The 18,931-nt window shown below is 37.4% G+C and overlaps 3 protein-coding genes across 4 annotated transcripts in view; all 3 read right to left on the minus strand.

The window, feature by feature from the left end:
• Positions 1-3,218, minus strand: part of LOC144663931 (glycerol kinase 3-like) — a 32,579-nt gene extending 29,361 nt beyond the window's left edge. Inside the window, exons 1-2 of the mRNA XM_078525025.1 lie at positions 3,194-3,218; positions 2,140-2,320 (exon numbers count right to left, since the gene is read on the minus strand). Of these exons, the coding sequence (XP_078381151.1) occupies positions 2,140-2,254 (115 nt within the window). The 5' untranslated portion in view covers positions 2,255-2,320; positions 3,194-3,218. The remainder of the gene's footprint in view (positions 1-2,139; positions 2,321-3,193) is intronic.
• Positions 109-1,888, minus strand: LOC144663953 (uncharacterized). Its single transcript, XM_078525056.1, has 2 exons — positions 1,762-1,888; positions 109-1,645 (listed from the first exon to the last, which is right to left on the minus strand). The coding sequence occupies exons 1-2, from the start codon at positions 1,872-1,874 to the stop codon at positions 421-423; spliced, it is 1,338 nt and encodes a 445-aa protein (XP_078381182.1). The 5' UTR covers positions 1,875-1,888; the 3' UTR covers positions 109-420.
• A 6,715-nt stretch (positions 3,219-9,933) lies between the features above and the next one.
• LOC144663946 (uncharacterized) lies at positions 9,934-18,482 on the minus strand. 2 transcript variants are annotated; one of them, XM_078525046.1, is made up of 2 exons: positions 18,345-18,482; positions 9,934-11,937 (listed from the first exon to the last, which is right to left on the minus strand). In XM_078525046.1, the coding sequence occupies exon 2, from the start codon at positions 11,897-11,899 to the stop codon at positions 10,913-10,915; it is 987 nt and encodes a 328-aa protein (XP_078381172.1). In that variant the 5' UTR covers positions 11,900-11,937; positions 18,345-18,482; the 3' UTR covers positions 9,934-10,912. The 2 variants fall into 2 exon arrangements, with proteins under 2 accessions (XP_078381172.1, XP_078381174.1); XM_078525048.1 differs by having other exon boundaries at positions 9,934-11,934; positions 18,345-18,453.
• Positions 18,483-18,931: the final 449 nt, after the last annotated feature.

The following is an 18,931-nucleotide window of genomic DNA, read 5'->3' on the forward strand; positions in this document are numbered from 1 at the left end:
CATAATAAGTAAATAATCTGTAAGAGTTAAAGACTGAGGCTTTTGCTCTGAGGTTTAAAATGACATTTATTATTCTCCATATACAACTTGAAATCAAAGTTTTCATACATGCTAAAATAATATCAAAGGCCTTAAGGAAGAGATACTCCCACACTAGAAAAATGAGGTAAGACTCCCTGGAAACAAAAAAAGAACAAAACAAATCTTTCCTTACTTGTTAGTAAACATGCACATATGTGGCAGTTTTAATTGTATCTCCACTGAGAGAGAAAAGTTGTATAAATATTTATGTGACACTAAATTCCCAGATAATTTTTTTCAACAAATAGTAAATCACTCATTTCATTCAATGAAACCATGGCAATTCCCCCCACAACTTAATAAAATTTAAACAGGCCCCATACACTTACAGGTAGATATCTATTCGAATTCTGTACCCTCACAACCCTCTTTTATCAGTGGAAATTGTAAGTTCACCAATGAAGTAATAACCTGAAACAGTTTGTCTGCATGACTCCTTAGCCAGGATGGAATAAAAGTAAGAATTTTAAAGTCTTTGATCCTGGCATTTGCTCTTTCTACATGGATTCTGCATTTGGCAATAGACTTGGTAGCTTTTACTTCACTTGAGGTAAATTTCCCATTATTCAGGAATGGTGGAATGTTCACTGCTACACCATCTGGTACAATATCTTGAATAAGAAAACCCTTGTCTGCTATAACTAAATCCCCAGTTACAAACTGCTTTAAAATTCCAGAATGTTCTACAATGAATTTGACTGACACTGACCCTGGGAACAATTTACTTACATAAGTAATCACTCCATTAGGAGCTACGCCCACTATGGCCTTAAAAGAATTCATGCCCCTGTATGTGGAATAGGTGGCATTCTGAAGGCTCATTAACCCTGGTGTGGCAATTTCAACATCTGTGCAATCAATGATAACCCTACAGTTACCAAATAAAGAAAATGAAGACGGAGCACAAGACTTATTCTTGTCCCTGGAAGGCATACTGCTCATTAAATCCTCAAAAAACAAACTGTGCAAAACATGAACAAAAGTCAAAACAATGTTTGTTACAGTTGTAACACAACAGCCAAATAATTGTGCCAAGTGAAGGTTGGTATAGTTTTGTCTTAATTTCATAAGTGTGATAAATACCTGATCTTCCAACTTTATAGAATCGACTCTCCACCCATAATAATAGTTAATATTGTCTTTAAATTTAGAAATGTAATTGACAACAATTTGGAAGACGTCCTTAGTTGGGAGTCCAGTTTCCATTCTTAAGACTTCACAATCCATGGCGGCAACAGAATATCTTGTTCTTTGGTAGACTTGTTGCTCCTTAAGTTCTCTTAGTTCCTTCTTTAAACAGTCTAATTCGGCTTCTAGAATTGTCTGGCTGGCAGAAGCAACTTTTTCTTCGTCAGTTCTCGAGTCCGTTGACTCTTCAAGTTGGAGTTCTGATTCTGTGTTACTAGTACTCGTCACTGTGCGCTTTCTTTTCTTTCTTGGAGAAGTCGGTGCAAATATTTTGTTTACGTTCCAGGCAAACAATTCTGGTCCACGATTTTTGTCTCCATCACGGAAATGACAGCTACATACTCTTGAGTAGGAATTGGGATCGCGATCACCTCTCCTGAAAGGCAAGTTCGGTGATTAATGGAATGCTATTCGGTAACAATCACACGCGTAATTCCTGTTGATGCTTCTAATTTAAACAAAATCGCCTACAAGATGCCGTGTTAAACGTACCTGATGCGGTCCTTCCAGCGTTTATATTGTTTCTCATCCTTGGGAAAACGAAAAAACTGACAGGTATGGCTTTCCGACTGATGATTGCAGTCGGGGACAAAACACTGCACCATAGTTGATGATGTCGGGCGACGAACGTCACCGAAAAACAACGTTTAAATACAATCCAGTTCTTCGTCAAGTTGTCAAATCAAAGAAGTTAACGTTTTCAAATTATAGACGAATGTTTTGAGCTAAATAGTAGCACTGAGCGCGACTAAGACCACAGCAAATGTGCTGCGATGCGGTTCGAGCTCTCTTTGTTATGGTTCGTTCTTACATTGTTTAGAACCACAGAATTAGTTACCATGGAACCGTGACGTCACACTTTACCACTCTATTCGCCTGCACCCGCCATCTTGGAAATCAATCTTTGATGACAGAAACCGCTGAGCGGCGACGCATTGAAAAGCCTCAAACGTCGAACAAGTGTAAAACAATATCGTATTTTCATTTGCCACTTCTCGTTTTCTGTGCAGTGAGCTTTTCGTCTTTAGTTTTTAACGGCATGAAGAAAATTCTGCGAGGATAATAGGAATAACTGTTATTAAATTAAAAAGGGTTCAAGTTATTTTTATTTCAAAAGATGTCAAGCCAAGCGGAACTCAATATTTTGGCGGGAAAAGAAAATTGCAAATGTTTATTGTCTTTATTCAAATTTAGATTATAGACTGAATGAGAACAGTGTTCACTGAAACCAGACGGAAATTTAATTCGGTCCTTGCAGGATAACAGTTTTTGAAAGGAGATGATATTAGGCCAAAAATAAAAAAAACACCTGAGTAGTTTGTATTTTTCTAAAACAAGAACAGCTCCTGAAGACATGAAGACCAGCTTATGTACAACATCGAGCGACAGTTTCTTTATCTGATTTGACTCTATTTTTCGAAAATATCTCTAAAAGTTGAAAGAGCAGTTAAAGAAAGTTAACACTGCAATCTCATCGCAAAGGTTTTGTGGCAACTTTTTCGGTATAATCAACTTTAAATGCGACAAGAAAAGAAAGGCAACGCTTGGTTTCCGGGCTTGATTTATGCAGAGTTCATCGCCTTATTGACATTGGCTTAATATCAATGTAGTTCATCCTCTGTTGGTTAATCTCGTTTAAGAAGCCTAAATCATTGCCTATTCCTTTAAACTAAAGCATATTCATTTGAATTTTTCGCATAAAAGCTTAACCACGTAACACGAAACGGAGATAAAAACAAACTTCGCTTTCAACACGTCCAAACTTCAAGATTTGGTGTCACACCATTTTAAGCTTTTAAGGCAAATTATTTCTTTTTTCTTTGTAAAATATCTCAAGCCAAACTCTAAATCAAACTTATGAAATCAGCAATAATTTGTTTTAAACGATTTTAAGCCCTTTTCTCGAGTTAAATTTATAACCTACCTTCCATATGCGCGCCAATCATCTCTGGATTGAATGCGTGACAACAAGAACTCGTCACGCAAAATTTCGTGCCTGTATTCACGTTTCCTGACGTTTGCTTGAATTTGATTGAAATGTTTTCCACACAATATTGGCCCAATTTATACTAGAGATGGATGATCCGTCTGGACGAACTTGCATTTTAATTAGGCGAGCATTTTTGAGTTCGTGCGATAATTCGTCTGTGTATAAACAGTATAAATACGGGCAAACAGACGGATTATCGGTCCAGACCGACTATCTTCATAATTCGTCTGCCAAGACGAATTATGAAGATAGTCGGTCTGGATCGATAATCCGTCTGTTTGCCCGTATTTATACACAGACGAATTATCGCACGAACTCAAAAATTCTCGCCTAATTAAAATGCAAGTTCGTCCAGACGGATCATCCGTCTCTAGTAAAAATTGGGCCATTATTTGCCTTTCATGGTCAAGAATTTCAGCGCTTAGGTCACTTGGTAAAAGCATTATTTTGCTGTCAATTTGAATTATTATACATTGGTGTCACCAGCTTGATTTTGATTGGCTATAAGCACGCAGCTAATTCTTGCTTGCTGTTTCTCTTACGTCATACCTACAGACATTAGATTTTACATATGTAGAAGTGACGTCATACCTACAGACAATAGTTTTATGCATTCAGATTTTGCAGATTTAGTGCAGATTTTGTGCGCGCTCTTGTCTTTACAAGTGCAGCTCAGGAATGTGCATAATAAAACAATTATTGGATTCGGTTTTCGCATGATAGCGATAATTATCAAGGCCTCAGTTTCTGTTATCCGCCTCAGCCTTCGGCTTCGGCAGATAACAGAAACTTTGGCCTTGATAATTATCGCTATCATGCTCAACCTCATCCAATAATTGTTAATTGTATGCTAAAATAAACTCGAGAAGAATAACAATTGTGGTCTTATTAGTTATAGACTGAAAATGCTTGGGATATTAGAATCATACTATAGAACAGTACTTTAAATTATTTTCCTCCTTTTTCTTTTAAAAGTAGCATGCTAGTTTGCCGCCCAGTTTTGATTATATTTTTTCTCAGAACATTCTGATGCAAGGATGGTTTCACAAGTTAAAAATTGAACACGAGTAGTCAGGAGTTGACAAACTGACATTAAAATCATTCGTCCGTCACAGGCTTTGTTCTCAGTGGTTTTGAAATGTTTGGGCTAGTTCTTGAGCCTTTATCAGTAATAAAGCTTTCGTTAACTAGCCCAAAAATCTAAAAAACACAGAACAAAGTCTCTGGCAAACGCTTAGGGCCGTAGCTAGTAACAGGCGAACCGAGGCACTTGTCTCGGCAAAATTGTCTTATTTATTAATTTTTTTTTTCATGTTTCTGTAAGAGATAGCACTACAATTTATGAAGCAGTGTTTCTTTTTCTAGGAAGGTAGGTAGGTAGGTAATCTTTATTTCAACACGGTTAAAACATCAGCTTTTTAAAACACTACATATAATCATAAATTCATAGTAAAATGCATTATAAATTTCTAGTGATAAGCTAATTATAAAGAAAAAGCTGCTTACCACGAATGCCGTGCCTTATAGAAATTGTTTTAGTAAAGCTTTAAATTGCCCAAGGGACTCTGCTTGTCTTACATTGGAAGGAAGACTATTCCACAAGACCGCGCCGCTATAGGTAAAGCTATTTTTGTAATGTAGTTAATGCACAGCAGTGGAACATTGAGTTTGTTTTCAGAGTCCCTTAGGTTGTACGCGGTTTCTCGTTTTTCGAATTGAGGCTCTTTGAATTTCCTGCTGGCGAGCTAGATTTTTCCATCCAAGAATGTCAAATAAATCATCAGCGTGCGCGTCATAGTTTGAGAAGGTCAAAACACGGGTTGCATTATTTTTTCTGATATTGCCTCGGTAAGATTTTTCGTTTGGCTACAGAGAGAGTCTTTTTAAAAGCAACGGGTGTCCAACAGTGTATCACTGGAACACCATACTCAGATTGCGTGGTCATTCCTCTATGATTTAAAAGCTTATTAGTGTCATTAGTATAAAACGGCTATTGAGAACATCAGCTTTTCTAAAGGTAGTCTTTGGGGTAATCTAACTTTCCAATGTTTTGTTCAGCCAAGTTACGTTTACTTTACACTTGTTAATCGGACTTAATGTTTAAAAAATAGTCTCTTAAAAAACTTTAAATTTTAACCCACTCGTTCCCTTGAATCTTGACGATCAGTGGGCTCGATTTCCGATTGAAAATAAAATTGCTTAAAACGACAAAACTTTGCGATAAAGAGACGAAGCTCCACAAAAACGTTCGACCCTTACTGACCCTTTAAATCTTACATCAAGACGCGAACCTTTCTCACTATGTTGAAGTACCGGCAACTGAGATGTTACCAGAACGAATGAAAACAGAAAAGACAATTTCACTTTCATTGTTACAAAATCATGAGCTCGAAAACAAACCGTATTGTGTTATAAACTTAACCCATTTGTTCGATGATGAAACAGGCCTTTTTCAAAAGAAGTCCACTTGCCCTTTAAAAGCCAGTTTTTAATAATGGGCATGATCCTGTTGTAGCCTAACATTTTTAGATTATTACTGAAAACCTTTAAAACAATTGTCCGCCTTACTTGTTTTTTATGTATCTAAGTTGAAGGCGAGCCTATTTTGGTAGTAGTAACTGCTGTTTCTTTCGTCTTTTTCAAACTGAATAAACAATATTGCGTCCAGAAACGAAATATTTTTAGTAATTTTTCGTTTGATTTTTAATTCATTATATTTTTTCCTTGTTGCAAGAAAAAAGTGGGGGGGGGGGGGCTAGCCCCTCCCACTCCGCGGTCCCTGCCGTCTAGGCAAAATCTAGACTATGTACTGTCTCTCTTTTGCTCTAAAATCCGTAGGATGAACGGGAAAATAGCGAACGCGATCGAGCACGATATTCGAGCCTCGAGCCTCTGAATGGCCTCAGAGATTATTTTTTTGGAGACAGTTTTAGTTGAGTCTTTACCGTTGTTCTTTACGCCTAGTAAATGTCTTGCCGATGTAAATCATGTCGTTTGCACATCTACCAACAACTTGGAGCCCCAGTTGTCAGGTGATAAATTCGCCCTGTACACTGTAGTCTGCGACTTACCCAGCTTGCTGCATAGCTTGGGTTACATTCCCCATTTGTTCATCTACTATGCCAACCATTGCTGCATACTTTCGTCTCCTCGTATCACGAATGAAGTGGTATTTGACTTTTTGTCCACGTATTCCTTAGGCGCTTGTGTTGGTCCATGCACATTTTTAAATGATAGATACAGAAACATGGGCGAGAAAAGATGTGAGAAAAAATGACATTCTGGGCTTGCTAAAAAGAGAAAGCAAAATTTAAAATGTTATTTGGAATGTATATTCCGAGATTACAAGAACCTGCAAATCTTGACACCCCAACCTTGACCAGTCATAAGTCCCTTGTCTTACGAAAAGAGAACATTTTAGGGTCTCCTAGAAAAATCGAAAAGGACTATTAGAATAGATCATAGTTGAATGTACTAAGAAGAAGAAGAGTGCCTTTATTTAAACAGGGTTGCTCTTTCAGTAATTATAAATTACAAAATTACTGCTATCAATAGAGGCCCTATAAGAATGAAAACTACATTATTACATTACAATAAGGATAATATTTGAAACGACATTAAAACTAATTGAAAAAAAAACCTTAATTAAAAATTACAAGTTCATTTAATTTAAAAAATTTACAAGTTTTCATTTAAAAATTTACAACTACAGGTTTTCATTAAAAACTTTACAACCATGGTAATAAAATGCTTTCTTCGTAGATTCTAATTTTACAAAAGGCAGTCTAAGATAATTACTTTGCCTGGTAGTTCTACTTAAAACATCTTTATTATATTTAAAATAGTCAATAAAAAATTGTGGGCATTTCTTGTTGATACATTTCTTCACTAAAGACAGTACGTGCTTCTCTCGCCTGGCTTTTAAGGTATCATATCTTAAATAATTTAATGCAGTCTCACTTCTATCAGATTTCATGATTATTCTTGCCGCTCGCCTCTGTAACTTTTCTAATTTATCAGAGTTTACAGTTGCGCAACAGTTCCAGACACTATCACAGTAATCGAGTAGCGGAATAATGTAAGACTTGTACACTCTGTTGGCTGAGTGCATACTTATGTTCTTTCTCGCGCGACCAAGCATACCTATTCTTTTGCCAACTTTGCCTAGTAAATATTTAACATGTGCTTTCCACGTTAAACACTCGTCCACAACTACACCAAGGTATTTATATTCAGAGACGCGTTTCAAGTCACTTCCATTAACAGAAACAGAGAAATTTGCCGACGCTAGTCTTGAGTCTGTACCAAAAAGGATACACTCAGTTTTTCCTTTGTGCATAAAGAGACTGTTGTTAAGTAGCCACTCGTTAACTTTAGCCAGTTCGTTAGTAAGAGTGTTTCCAATCTCTTCGGCATTCCTGGCAGTGAAATATATGACTGTGTCGTCTGCATAGTATATCATGCATGGATGGTACCATTCTTTTCAACTTGCAGCAAAAAATACGGAGTTCTTAGTTTAATAGCAATAGAGCAGTTTTCAATCGAGTGTGACAAAACCAAAACCAAAGTTATCACTCTAGCCAATCACAAAGGACACAGACAATCCGGGGAACCGATCAAAACGCAAAGCAAAATACATGCATGTAGTCGGTCCGAAGGTGAACTCGCGTGTCACGATTGGTTTTTCTTCTGATTGGACGACACAAAGTGGCGCAATTTTTTTAAACCAATCACAAATGGTAGTAATCCAAAACCAAAACGAAAGCAAATGCGAGGTATCTTCGACATTCAATTGAAAAGCGCGTGCTCTAATTAGCATAATAGAAATAAGTTACTTTGCACTCTTGAGATTATTTAAAAAAATCGATGCTACTTATATCATAATAATTAACCAGCCAAGCGCAATAGGGTGTCCATATGTAAAAAAAACTGACATTAGTGTGGGTTTCAATGTATGCAAAATCATATTAAGATATAAAAGATAGCAAAAATGCAAAAGGAATATTTTATTTTATTTTTCAAAAGAGGCCTATAACTTAAAGTAATCTTTTTGCCCTGTATAAAAACCATAAAATGAATCAAAGCCACGGTGTATTGGGGTGTATCTTAAAAAAGGCCATTTGTGAAAACTGAGGTGCCACTTTCCAACCATATGCGTTGCGTACCCTGCCAAGATATCATAATAAATGAATGATTGAAGTACTAATGATGACGATGGGAATTGGGAATCAAGAATATATATTGTTATAGGGGATCGCCTGATGTGCGAACCTGCCAAAGTTCGAGTAATTTCACTGGTTAATTCACGAACCAGCTAGAGAAACGTTCGTGACTAACTGCCCTTACACGAGTTGTCCCAGGCCTCTCTTCTCCGCGGAAGCTCGCTGTGAAATCCCACAGGCAGTCTAAGCAGGTTGAGTGCAGGCGCAAAAGAAGAGAGCTGTTCCTTGCACCTGCACTCACTTCGCTCAGTGGATTCTCCCCACATCGAAAACTCCTATTAGGTACACGCAACTGAAAATTTTACCAGCTTCCTTGAATGCCTGTGATAAGGTTGGGAAGTGAAGTGGTAGTCCATAAGGCTCATCAGGGTATATTACTCCACGCTTTAAGCCTGATACCACAGACACACGTACATATCAAGAAAACACACCCATAAAAAGACAACAAGCGAAGTTTTCACTCTTTAATCACTTTTTTGCAACTTTTCGAAGGAAAAGTATTTTTTATCGATTTTCAGATTCAGATAAACTCTTATTTACCTTGTTCTTTTGAATAAACTTTTAACTCTCATTTCATGCAACAACTAACGCCTAAATGCAAATTGTAAAAACGTTTACACCCTAGATTAAGCTTGTTATGATCCTGAAAATATACAAAAGAACTGATTTAGACCAAAAGTAAAATTTACCTTAGCTGATCTTCATTAGTCCACAATCTTCTTCCTTTGCAGATTAATTTGATGTCATTCAGCCCCGGAATAAACTGACAGTCTGATTGTTCAGTTAAATATATTTGAGACATAATTTTCTCAATTATATCAAGTCTATACGTTTTCTTCTGAGATTTCTCAACTTGTGAAAAATGGATTCAGAAATCATTCTAAAAGTCTTTGTTTGAGTTATTTTTAACAAAGCAAATCTTGTATAAAGCTCAGGAAAACTTTAACAATATGTAATTAAGGTGAAATTGGCCCTTACGGTTGCACACATGCTGAGTTTGTCCAAACGTGTCCCTGGTATGCAAGTTAAAAATTATCGAAAGTGTTTATGGACAAAGTTGGCTTGCTCCTATGGTCACCTTCAAAGTAAATAACCCTCCACCTGGGGCCACCCTGCCCCTGAGCCAACCTTGCTATTTCTTATTTTTGGTTCGCAGCTATTTATGAAGAAATCCATGAAAAGCTCTCTCGCCCGGGATGGGTGGGTGTGTAGGGTAACCCTCCTACCAGGGGCAGCGGTGGTTTTCTTCATATAAACAGGCCCCAAATTGTGTAGTGCAATGTTGACTGATTGCAATTAGTCTCCTAAGGGTGGACACTGACAAGCGCAAGAAACAGTTCAGTTCCTTAATCCCGTGGTTGCAGTCGCCTGTGAGAGTGGTTGGTTATGGAACATTTAGATTTACTTTTTTTTTTTTACCGAGAATTGAAACGCTGTTTTCCTTGAGGTGGAAATCGAGCCTAGTTTCTAAAGTTCCTGTGTTGAAGAATTTATGATCCCTATTATATTTACACATAAGAGAGAAACCTCTCCTGTAAAACTAAGAAAGATAGCAAATAAAAATAACAGTATTAATTGCCTACCTGAAGAGACGATTTCTCTAGCGAGTCTCGTGAGATACGTCTTCGCAGCGCTGTATATACATGTATTTCAAATAATAATTTGAGATGTCAGAAATCTGCGAATGTTTTTTTATTCCCTTGAGACAAACTTATGGGACTCGATGGTGCAGATAAAACGCCTTAGAACAGCCAAAAAACGCCTTAGTGTTTAGAACTTACAAAGGGATCGGACTTGAACAAATTCCAGAGCTTGCAACACTAGTCGCAACTTTATTGTGTAATTTACTTTATTTCTTGCAAGGTGAACTGGAAGATTGTCACCTTCAGCGTGCTGGCTAAAATCATTTGCACATCCTTTGACACACCGACCAAAACTCTTTGAATTTCTTGCCCAATCGCGTCCAAATTTTACGAGGCGTTCTCTAACCGTGCAGAAGTTGACTGCAGCACTTCAGTTTCTTGGACGCGATACGACTATAGCTTTTCACAGTCCACGTAAACATACAAATTTACTTTCGTTAAGCGCTTTATAAATGAAGGTATGCCTAAAACAGTTTTACCAAATAAATAATATTAACCTTTTTTTAAATCTGAAAATGTGTTTTTTTCAAAGATTGTAACTTTCACCGCCGTGACAAACCTTTGGCCTTTGGTGACCGGAGTTTGTGTTTTTGGTGTTTCATTTAATCTAAAATCTGTGGCGCAAGGGAGCTGCGCGGTGTGCACACGCATTTCATTCTATAGGTTATCTGATTGGCCAAAAAGAAAACAAAGGATGCTACGTCACAGAAATCGTTTTGGCTCGGGTTCGCAGATGCTATTTTTTGACAGAAAGAAACGACAGTCAGAAATACGTTTGCATTCGCAGGCTACAAATGTCCTGCTTTTACAAAACCTAATAAAAGCACGTGGGAACTTTCATGTCTCCCCAGGCTTCTTAATGTGCTAAAACACGTGTCACAGGTTCTGCATTTATATGGCTTCTCTCCAGTGTGGGTTCTTTCATGACTCCGCAAGCTTCCTAATGCGCTAAAACATGTGTCACAGGTTTTGCATTTATATTGCTTCTCTCCAGTGTGGGATCTTTCATGTCTCCGCAAACTTCCTAATTGGCTAAAACATGTGTCACAGGTTTTGCATTGATATCGCTTCTCTCCAGTGTGCACTCTTCTGTGTATCTTTAATTCTACTGCTTGTCTAAAACACTTGTCACAGGTTTTGCATTGATATGGTTTTTCTCCAGTGTGGGTTGTTTCGTGGAGCCGCAAATGTCCTGCTTGCCTATAACACTTCTTACAGGTTTTGCATTGGTAAGGTTTCTCTCCAGTATGGGATCTTTCATGTCTCCGCAGATTTCCTGCTTGGCTAAAACACTTGCTACAAGTTTTGCATTGATACAGTGTCTCTCCACCGTGTAACCTCTCATGTGTAAGCAAATATTCTGCTCGGCTAAACCACTTGTCACAGATTTTGCACTGATATGGTTTTTCTCCAGTATGGGATCTTTCATGTCTCCGCAAATGTCCTGCTTGGCTAAAGCATTTGTTACAGGTTTTGCACTGATGTGGTTTCTCTCCGTTATGGGATCTTTCGTGTCTCAGTAAACGTCCTTCTTGGATAAAGCATTTATTACAGGTTTTGCATTGATATGGCTTCTCTCCAGTATGCAATATCTCATGCACTCGCAACTGTCTTGCTTCTCTAAAGCACTTGTCACAAGTTTTGCATTGATATGGCTTTTCTCCAGTGTGTAATCGCTCATGCGTACGCAAAGTTCCTCCATGGGTATAACGCTTATCACAGGTTTTACATTGAAATACCTTCTTCTTAGTGTGGTATCCTTTTTGTCTCCACATTTCTATACCTCTTAGCCTGGCACGGAAAAGAGGGTCTGCTATAGAGAGAAACAAAGAAGGTATAGCACGTGAAATTTCCATACAAAGCATATTTTTCCACAAACTGCTAAATACAGCTGTAGTGCCTGTGTTCAATATTTGTACATTCTGTCAGTTCCCTGTAAGACAGTGCTGGTCAAAATTATTATTATTATTTATTATTATTATTATTTGCTGGAGGATTAAGACGTCCACACATTTTTGCCTTCGAGAGATGTGCGCCCTGAGCTCACATGGTATGTCTTTCGTTGTGAGCGTTTAGGCGTACCGTATATACAGTTTAAAGTTACAGTGTACTGTTAAGTAGGGGTGTTTGTGACGTCAACAACTCCCATGAAACATTGCAAAAGAAAACATGGTGGCACGCAGGAGAAATAAATTCAAAACTGAACGCTTTGCATTCGAATCGTATGAAATAGTAATTCAAAACCACTAGGAAAGCATCAAACACAAGAGTGATTTTTTCAACACATTTCGAAACGCTGATGAGAAAGTTGAAAATGCAACGTGCAGGCAAGTATTTTTGACGAACTTTGCGGCGTTTGGAAATAAAGCTTGTTGTTGTTGTCTCTTGAGTTTTTGATGTATCTTTACAATCAAAACTAAAACAAAGAGAAAAAGGGGAGAACTAAAATCGTAATAAGTCTATGCTAATATTAAGATTACACATCCAAACTACCATCATGATTCTCCTGCACAGAACCTGTGCAGGAGAAAGAAGTGGCTCTGGGGACACACAATTTGATTGGCTAGATTTTAACAAAAGGAACAGCCAATCAAATAAACCGTTTTAAAATTCTTTTTGTTATACGAGATTTGCGCCTGGACTACTGTAATAGCATCCTTTATGGTCTGCCAAAAGAGGATCTGGATAAACTTCAAAGAATTTAAAAACTGCCACACGTCTTATCACTGGAACTTAACAGTACAAACACATTAAACCTGCCCTTCGAGAACTGCACTGGCTACCTGTTGAGTCACGGATTATATTCAAACTACTTCTCATCACTTTCAAAATTAACCATGGACTCTGCCCAGCCCACTTGTCGCCCCTCCTACAACAGTACCACCTTTAATGTAGCTTACACTTATCCTCTTAACTTCTTTTTTTTTACTGTCCCTACAGTGAATATGTGACATATGGTGTACGTGGCTTTTCTTTCTCTGCACCTATACAAGGAACAGCCTATCAGACTCTGTCAAAAATGCACAATCTCTTTCGACTTTTACATCTGCTCTTAAAACATTATTGTTTCGGAAATTTGATTTTTGATTTATTTTTATAAATAAATCAAATGCCAGCTTTGGTGCCAAGCCCTCCAGGTTGGTTCCAATAAATAAATAAATAAATAAATAAATACACTATGTAAACTTTGGATGATGCACATAGAAGCTCACCTTGAAGGTGAGTTTAAGTGCAACAAGCAGTCGCAGCAGTATAGCATGCGGTTCCTTACCCAACAAATGGAGCAATTAATATACTGCATTGTAAAGACAGACTACAGAAGGCTGTTGTCTTCGCAGCAGGGGGGGGGGGGAAGCAACTTCCCATACATTCTCTTGTATGAAATCTGAGCGGTGCTCTCACAACTTGCAAAGCAATAGCCCAACGAATATAAAACAGTCTAAAACAAAGCCCGGGCGGCCCGGGGACAAACTATAGAGTTTGTGGGGTTTATTCCCCGGAGCCTCGTAGTGATGTCTATTGTTTTAGGCCGAATTTTAAAATATCGAAATTGGGCTATTATCGGGGCGGTAGTCAGCGGATGTCTCTAAGCCGCATGAGCAGCTCCTTTCTTTGTGAACTTGGCAAAACAATAACAACATGGGACAAGTGAGAGAGGTCGATTATTTTTCTTTATATAGTTATGAAAAAAAAAGTTTTTTAAGTTTTGTCTTTAAAGCAGCGAAAATTTATCCGGAAAGGTTTTTGGTGTCAATATGTGGTGTTTGTCATGAAATAAAACCGTCACGGAAATGGTAAAGAAAACGTGGTGATCAAATATTCCCGCGCCGGTCAGAGCTTTTGTTCTTGCTCTATTCATTCGAGGTTGTTTGTTGACTTGGTCGTTCTTTGTTTTACCTCATTTACAATCCCCATGTGGGCCAGTTCAAAATCGTGGTACAACCTTTGCATTTCAGCACTGGAAAGTAGCACGGCATCACAAAATTTCGCGTTCTTTAAACTACATGACGGTGACGAAATTTTCGGATAAACACACTACTTTTAGTTTTTTACCATTTCGCGGGAAAAGATTGCCTGTTGCATCATCGTCCAAAAACCGCTGACTACACCGTGAATGAGTTGCAAGTTGTGAGAGCATCGCTACTCGGTCCCAGACCTCGTTTCTTCGCCCCCCCCCAACAGCTTTGTAGATTTTGTCTGTAGATGTTCTTCGCATGGCAGTTGATTGGATTGTATGGTAGGATCGAGGGGATGACTTGCTCATTGGATTGCCCATCATTAGATGGTCGCAAACTGAAACAGCATACTGATAAGACCAGATACAATATATTTTTATATTTGTTGGTTGAAAGGAATAAAAATTTGCACTGTGCTGTATACTAAGTACTTAATAAATAAATAAACCATCAGTTATCATTAACATGGCAAATTAAACATTCAACTGACTCCGATAACTTGCGACCCTGCTAACTCAACTGTTTTTTTTATGTATCCTTCAGAGCTCGAGTAACCAGGGTTCTACTGTACTTCCAGAAGGGAATAAAACTTACTGGATCATATATGTTTTGAAGTGTCTTAATTCTTAGAAGTGTCATCATCATCATCAGAGTAGCTTATCCAGCTAATATCTCCGAGCATTTCAAAGTAAGCACAATACAACGGGCAAAGACCAGACCACAACACCGGGAACTCCATGCCCTACTCTTTACGATAAATAGCATAGCATTGTGTGAAATGGCATTTGGAAGGAGAACCTTCAGCTAAAAAATCTAAGGAACATGAACTTATTATTCTTATAATGATTGTTTTTTTTTGTGGATTAAGCGAGTGTTCTGGACCTTTCTGGTGCAAAAAATTTAAAGAAATAGCACAGGACACATGCTTTCAACAAACTTTGATCTTTGTGATTTTAAAAGATTTCGACAGTCCCTGAGTACAAAGTTATTTTCTTAAGGCCGAAAGCAAACAAGAAAAAAAACCCTGGAAATTCCGTCATGAGGTGAAGGTTAATGATTAACGATGGCTAGCAATAATGGGATTCTGAAGGGATGAGGGTAGAACATGTCAGAATTTCAGAAGGAAAAGGGGGAGGGGGGTCAATATATTGATGCCACATGTGGAAGGGTATGAATAGTTTCTGGAATCACCCAATGATCTTATCTGTACTAAGTTGGGGGAGTTTGAGAAAGTGATGTTTTGATTTTTACCTTACACCTGCAGGAGGCCAAAAAGCAATGATTTAAATCTTTCTCTTGCAGTTACACCTAACTTTAAACACAAGGCAGAGTGGGTTACTATTTTTAGAAGCCCCTTTATTTTAGTGAACTTGTGATATCATAAAAAAAAAAAACATTATTTATCTACATGTACTTCCTAAAATTTAAAATATCTTAGAGGTTTCATTTGAAATCTACAAAGTAAGTCTATAAATAAATGTAGTATAGAACTGAGATACCCAAAGGAAATCCTCTTCGTGCCCTTGGGCACTTGAGGCCATACAAGATACCCAAATTATATAATTAATTTATTCCTAGTTTTTTTTTGGGTTTGGTCCAGATACCCAAAATAAGTCAAAAGTAACTAAAATCATTTAAAGTTAATTCTCTAAGCCCCAATATCAAAATACAAATTCTCTTTACTTATTTCCATACATTTAATAGTATAAGTTTTTGTTAAACAATCAAATTACTTTTTCTTTAGTAATCATTTGTCAATTCTGAGCCTGTTCTCTTGTTTATGTACTGATATTATGAGGAGAAATGTGATGTTGAAACTCTTGGGATAAAGTGAAATTGTTAACAAGTTATTGCTAATAAAATTGTAGTTTATTCCTTTATCTGCAGATAAAGCTGAATTCATAAAAACTTGCATACCATATTTATTCGATTAAATGCCTCCCTCGAATAAACGCTGCCCTCGAATAAATGCCGTATTTTACAGCAGAAATATTAATACATGTAAATACTACCCTTGAACATACGTCGTATCATGATGCGGTGTTTGTTTGAATAATAGACTCAAAAAGCAAATGCAGTAATAATCAAGTAAGCCTAAAAAATTGTTTTCCTTGATTGTAACAATGTTTTAAGATATTGAAAATGACTTTTCAGACAAGCACTAAAACATGTTTCTGATCTTCAATTGAAACGTTCAGTTACTACCAGTTACTATTGTTTATAAGAAATAAATTAAATATTAAATAAACGCTGCACTTGAATCATGAAAAACTTAATAAACGCCACACCGTTTACTCACTAAATAGGGTAACATATTTTCTCTATTAATGCCAGGTTTTCAAGGTGGAGTTTTAAATAACCACCTCAGGCAATATATTATTTGAGGTATAAAAAGCTGTAATGGCAAAATATATGACTGCCAAAAATAATGTATAAAAACCCTTTATTAATAACCACTAGGAATGGATAAACGGCGTCAGTCAAATAAACGTCGTACCCACCACGCCAAAATGAAAAAAATATCTGGAACGTTTAATCAAGAAAATGTGGAATACAAAGAAATTTGTTTGAAATTTGTATGACAGGATTTTTTCCTAATCACTATAAATCAACCAAAAATAGAATGTTACAATCAATCTCCTGCTTTATAATAAAGTCTTGAATGGCACACAAGAGAGCTGATTAAACAGCCAGGTGACCCGTTTTTTTTCCAGTCACCACTTAATTTTACTGTAGAACCCTGGTAACTCAAACTCAGATAACTGAAACACCCTGCTAACTTACTAACTGCTAACTGGCTCGTACATTTGTATTGTAATTAGTGTAGGCAGAGCCTGTTAGTTGTGTAAGTGTTGTAGTTATTAAATTGTTGTAATTATTGTGTGTTTGTAATGATGAAAATAATAAAAAAACACCCTGCTAACTTAAACTAACTTACATTTCCCTTGAATTTGACCCCACTTTTCAGTCATTTTTACTCCGTTAACTTAACTCTTTCGCTGCGGTTGTCGAGAAAACTTGACATTTCATTTTGTGACTCTGAGTGCGGATGTCGAGTTTTCTCGACATGATAAACAATCCCAGATTTCCTTTCGAAACTGTCTTCAATAGGGACGCTATGATCAATAATTACTTCAGATACCCTCTAGGAGAACTGGAAAGCGTGACGAGCACGATCTTTTGACGTTTGCGTATAATGGCAGAGTATTATTGACAAATTCATGTTACAATGTTGCTGTTTACGGCCAAAGGACATTTAAACATGGCGTCGAATGAGAAATTTTCAATCGAGGAGTGCTTCGGAGAAGATTCTAACCGACTTTTGCCGAGAATATAACAGTTGTGGTTTACGAATCAAGCGATTTCAATGAACAGATTGAGTATTTTAGACGTGGCTATTGCAAAACAATGGTTTCAACCTTTACGCTTGGGAAGGAAGCTATCAGATGGCAAACGAAATTGCTGAAAGGACTAAAATGCAATGGATTTATGAAAAAGTTGCTTTTTACGATGTAGAATTATGTTAGGCACAACTCCTGAAAATCTTAATTAAATTGCTTGAATAGAACGAAAGATATTGTTGAATATGATGCGTGACTGTGTGATTCAACGCACTGTGAAAAAAATGCAGCACTGCGGGGGAGTAAGGTCAACAGAAAAGTCAGCAGCGAAAGAGTTAACCCGGATAACTCAAAAACCCTGCTAATGTGAACTAAATTTTGTTTTCCTTGATCAAAATTTGGGTCATATTTATCCTAATAACTCGAACTCCGGGTTGTTGCAACTCGCCACGGTTGCCCGTTGAATGCAACGAACAGATCACGTAACTAGACAGCCATTTCCCACTCTTATCATAAGAATGTATAGTTGTGTTAGATCAGTTTCTGACGAGATAAGTTATAATTTGCACTGTACTGTAATACTATACTGCCCTGCTGAAAAATTAGTAAACTATCAATTATTGACTTTGCAAATGGAAAGATTTCCGCACAGCCCCCTACAGTAATTATGTATGCAACTATTTCATACTATCACTATACATAAACAGCAATCATGAAAAGAACGAATCAGTCAGAATATTGTATGCATAATTAATGTAGGGGGCTGTGCGGAAATCTTGCCGATTACTTGATCAAGGGAGCTAAATATTTTGTCTTTTATCACGCAACAAATTTGTATCTTATTCTGCTCATTGAATAAGGACTCGTGAGGTCTGCTGCAGTAGCTCTCTCCTGTAAGTATTATAAAACACATCTTAACTTACCTTCAAGAGAGGAAAAGTTATGCTTTTCTCACCAACAGGCAAAGTTGAACTGATGAGATCGACGGCAAAATACACAAACATCGAAATACAAAGGACAGTCGACTCGAAGCACAGGACAGTCAACACGGAGACTTGAGCCCGCAGTGTGCGTCTCGAAGTTGCTACGAGACGTAGATACTTCATATATGGTTATTATAATGTACCCTAATACATAATTGTAATGTACTAAATACACGTTTTTGATGTAATAAGTGTTTTTTCTTTGTTTACTTCTTTGCTAATGCTCTTCTTACTTGAGATCCTTGGCTTGGCTTACTTGAGATGCTTGGTTTACTTTAAAAGTTGCTTGACTTACTACCCTACGAGTACAAACCGAACATTGACGAATGCTCCCACGAAGATTTGCGAATTTAGGACCTCGGCGTTGTTTCGTGCCAAGCATTTCGTGACGACGCATATAGATAGGGACCTAAAAGATCCAACTTAGGGACGGACCACTAAATATTTGAGGGGGAGTCGTTCCCTTTTTTTCTCTTCCCCTTCCTTCCCTTTCGTTTCGTTTCCTTCCCTTCTCTTTCCTTCTCTTT

This window comes from Oculina patagonica, chromosome 8 (genome assembly GCF_052425735.1).
Source record: "Oculina patagonica isolate OP01 chromosome 8, crgOcupat, whole genome shotgun sequence".
Classification (NCBI taxonomy): domain Eukaryota; kingdom Metazoa; phylum Cnidaria; class Anthozoa; order Scleractinia; family Oculinidae; genus Oculina; species Oculina patagonica.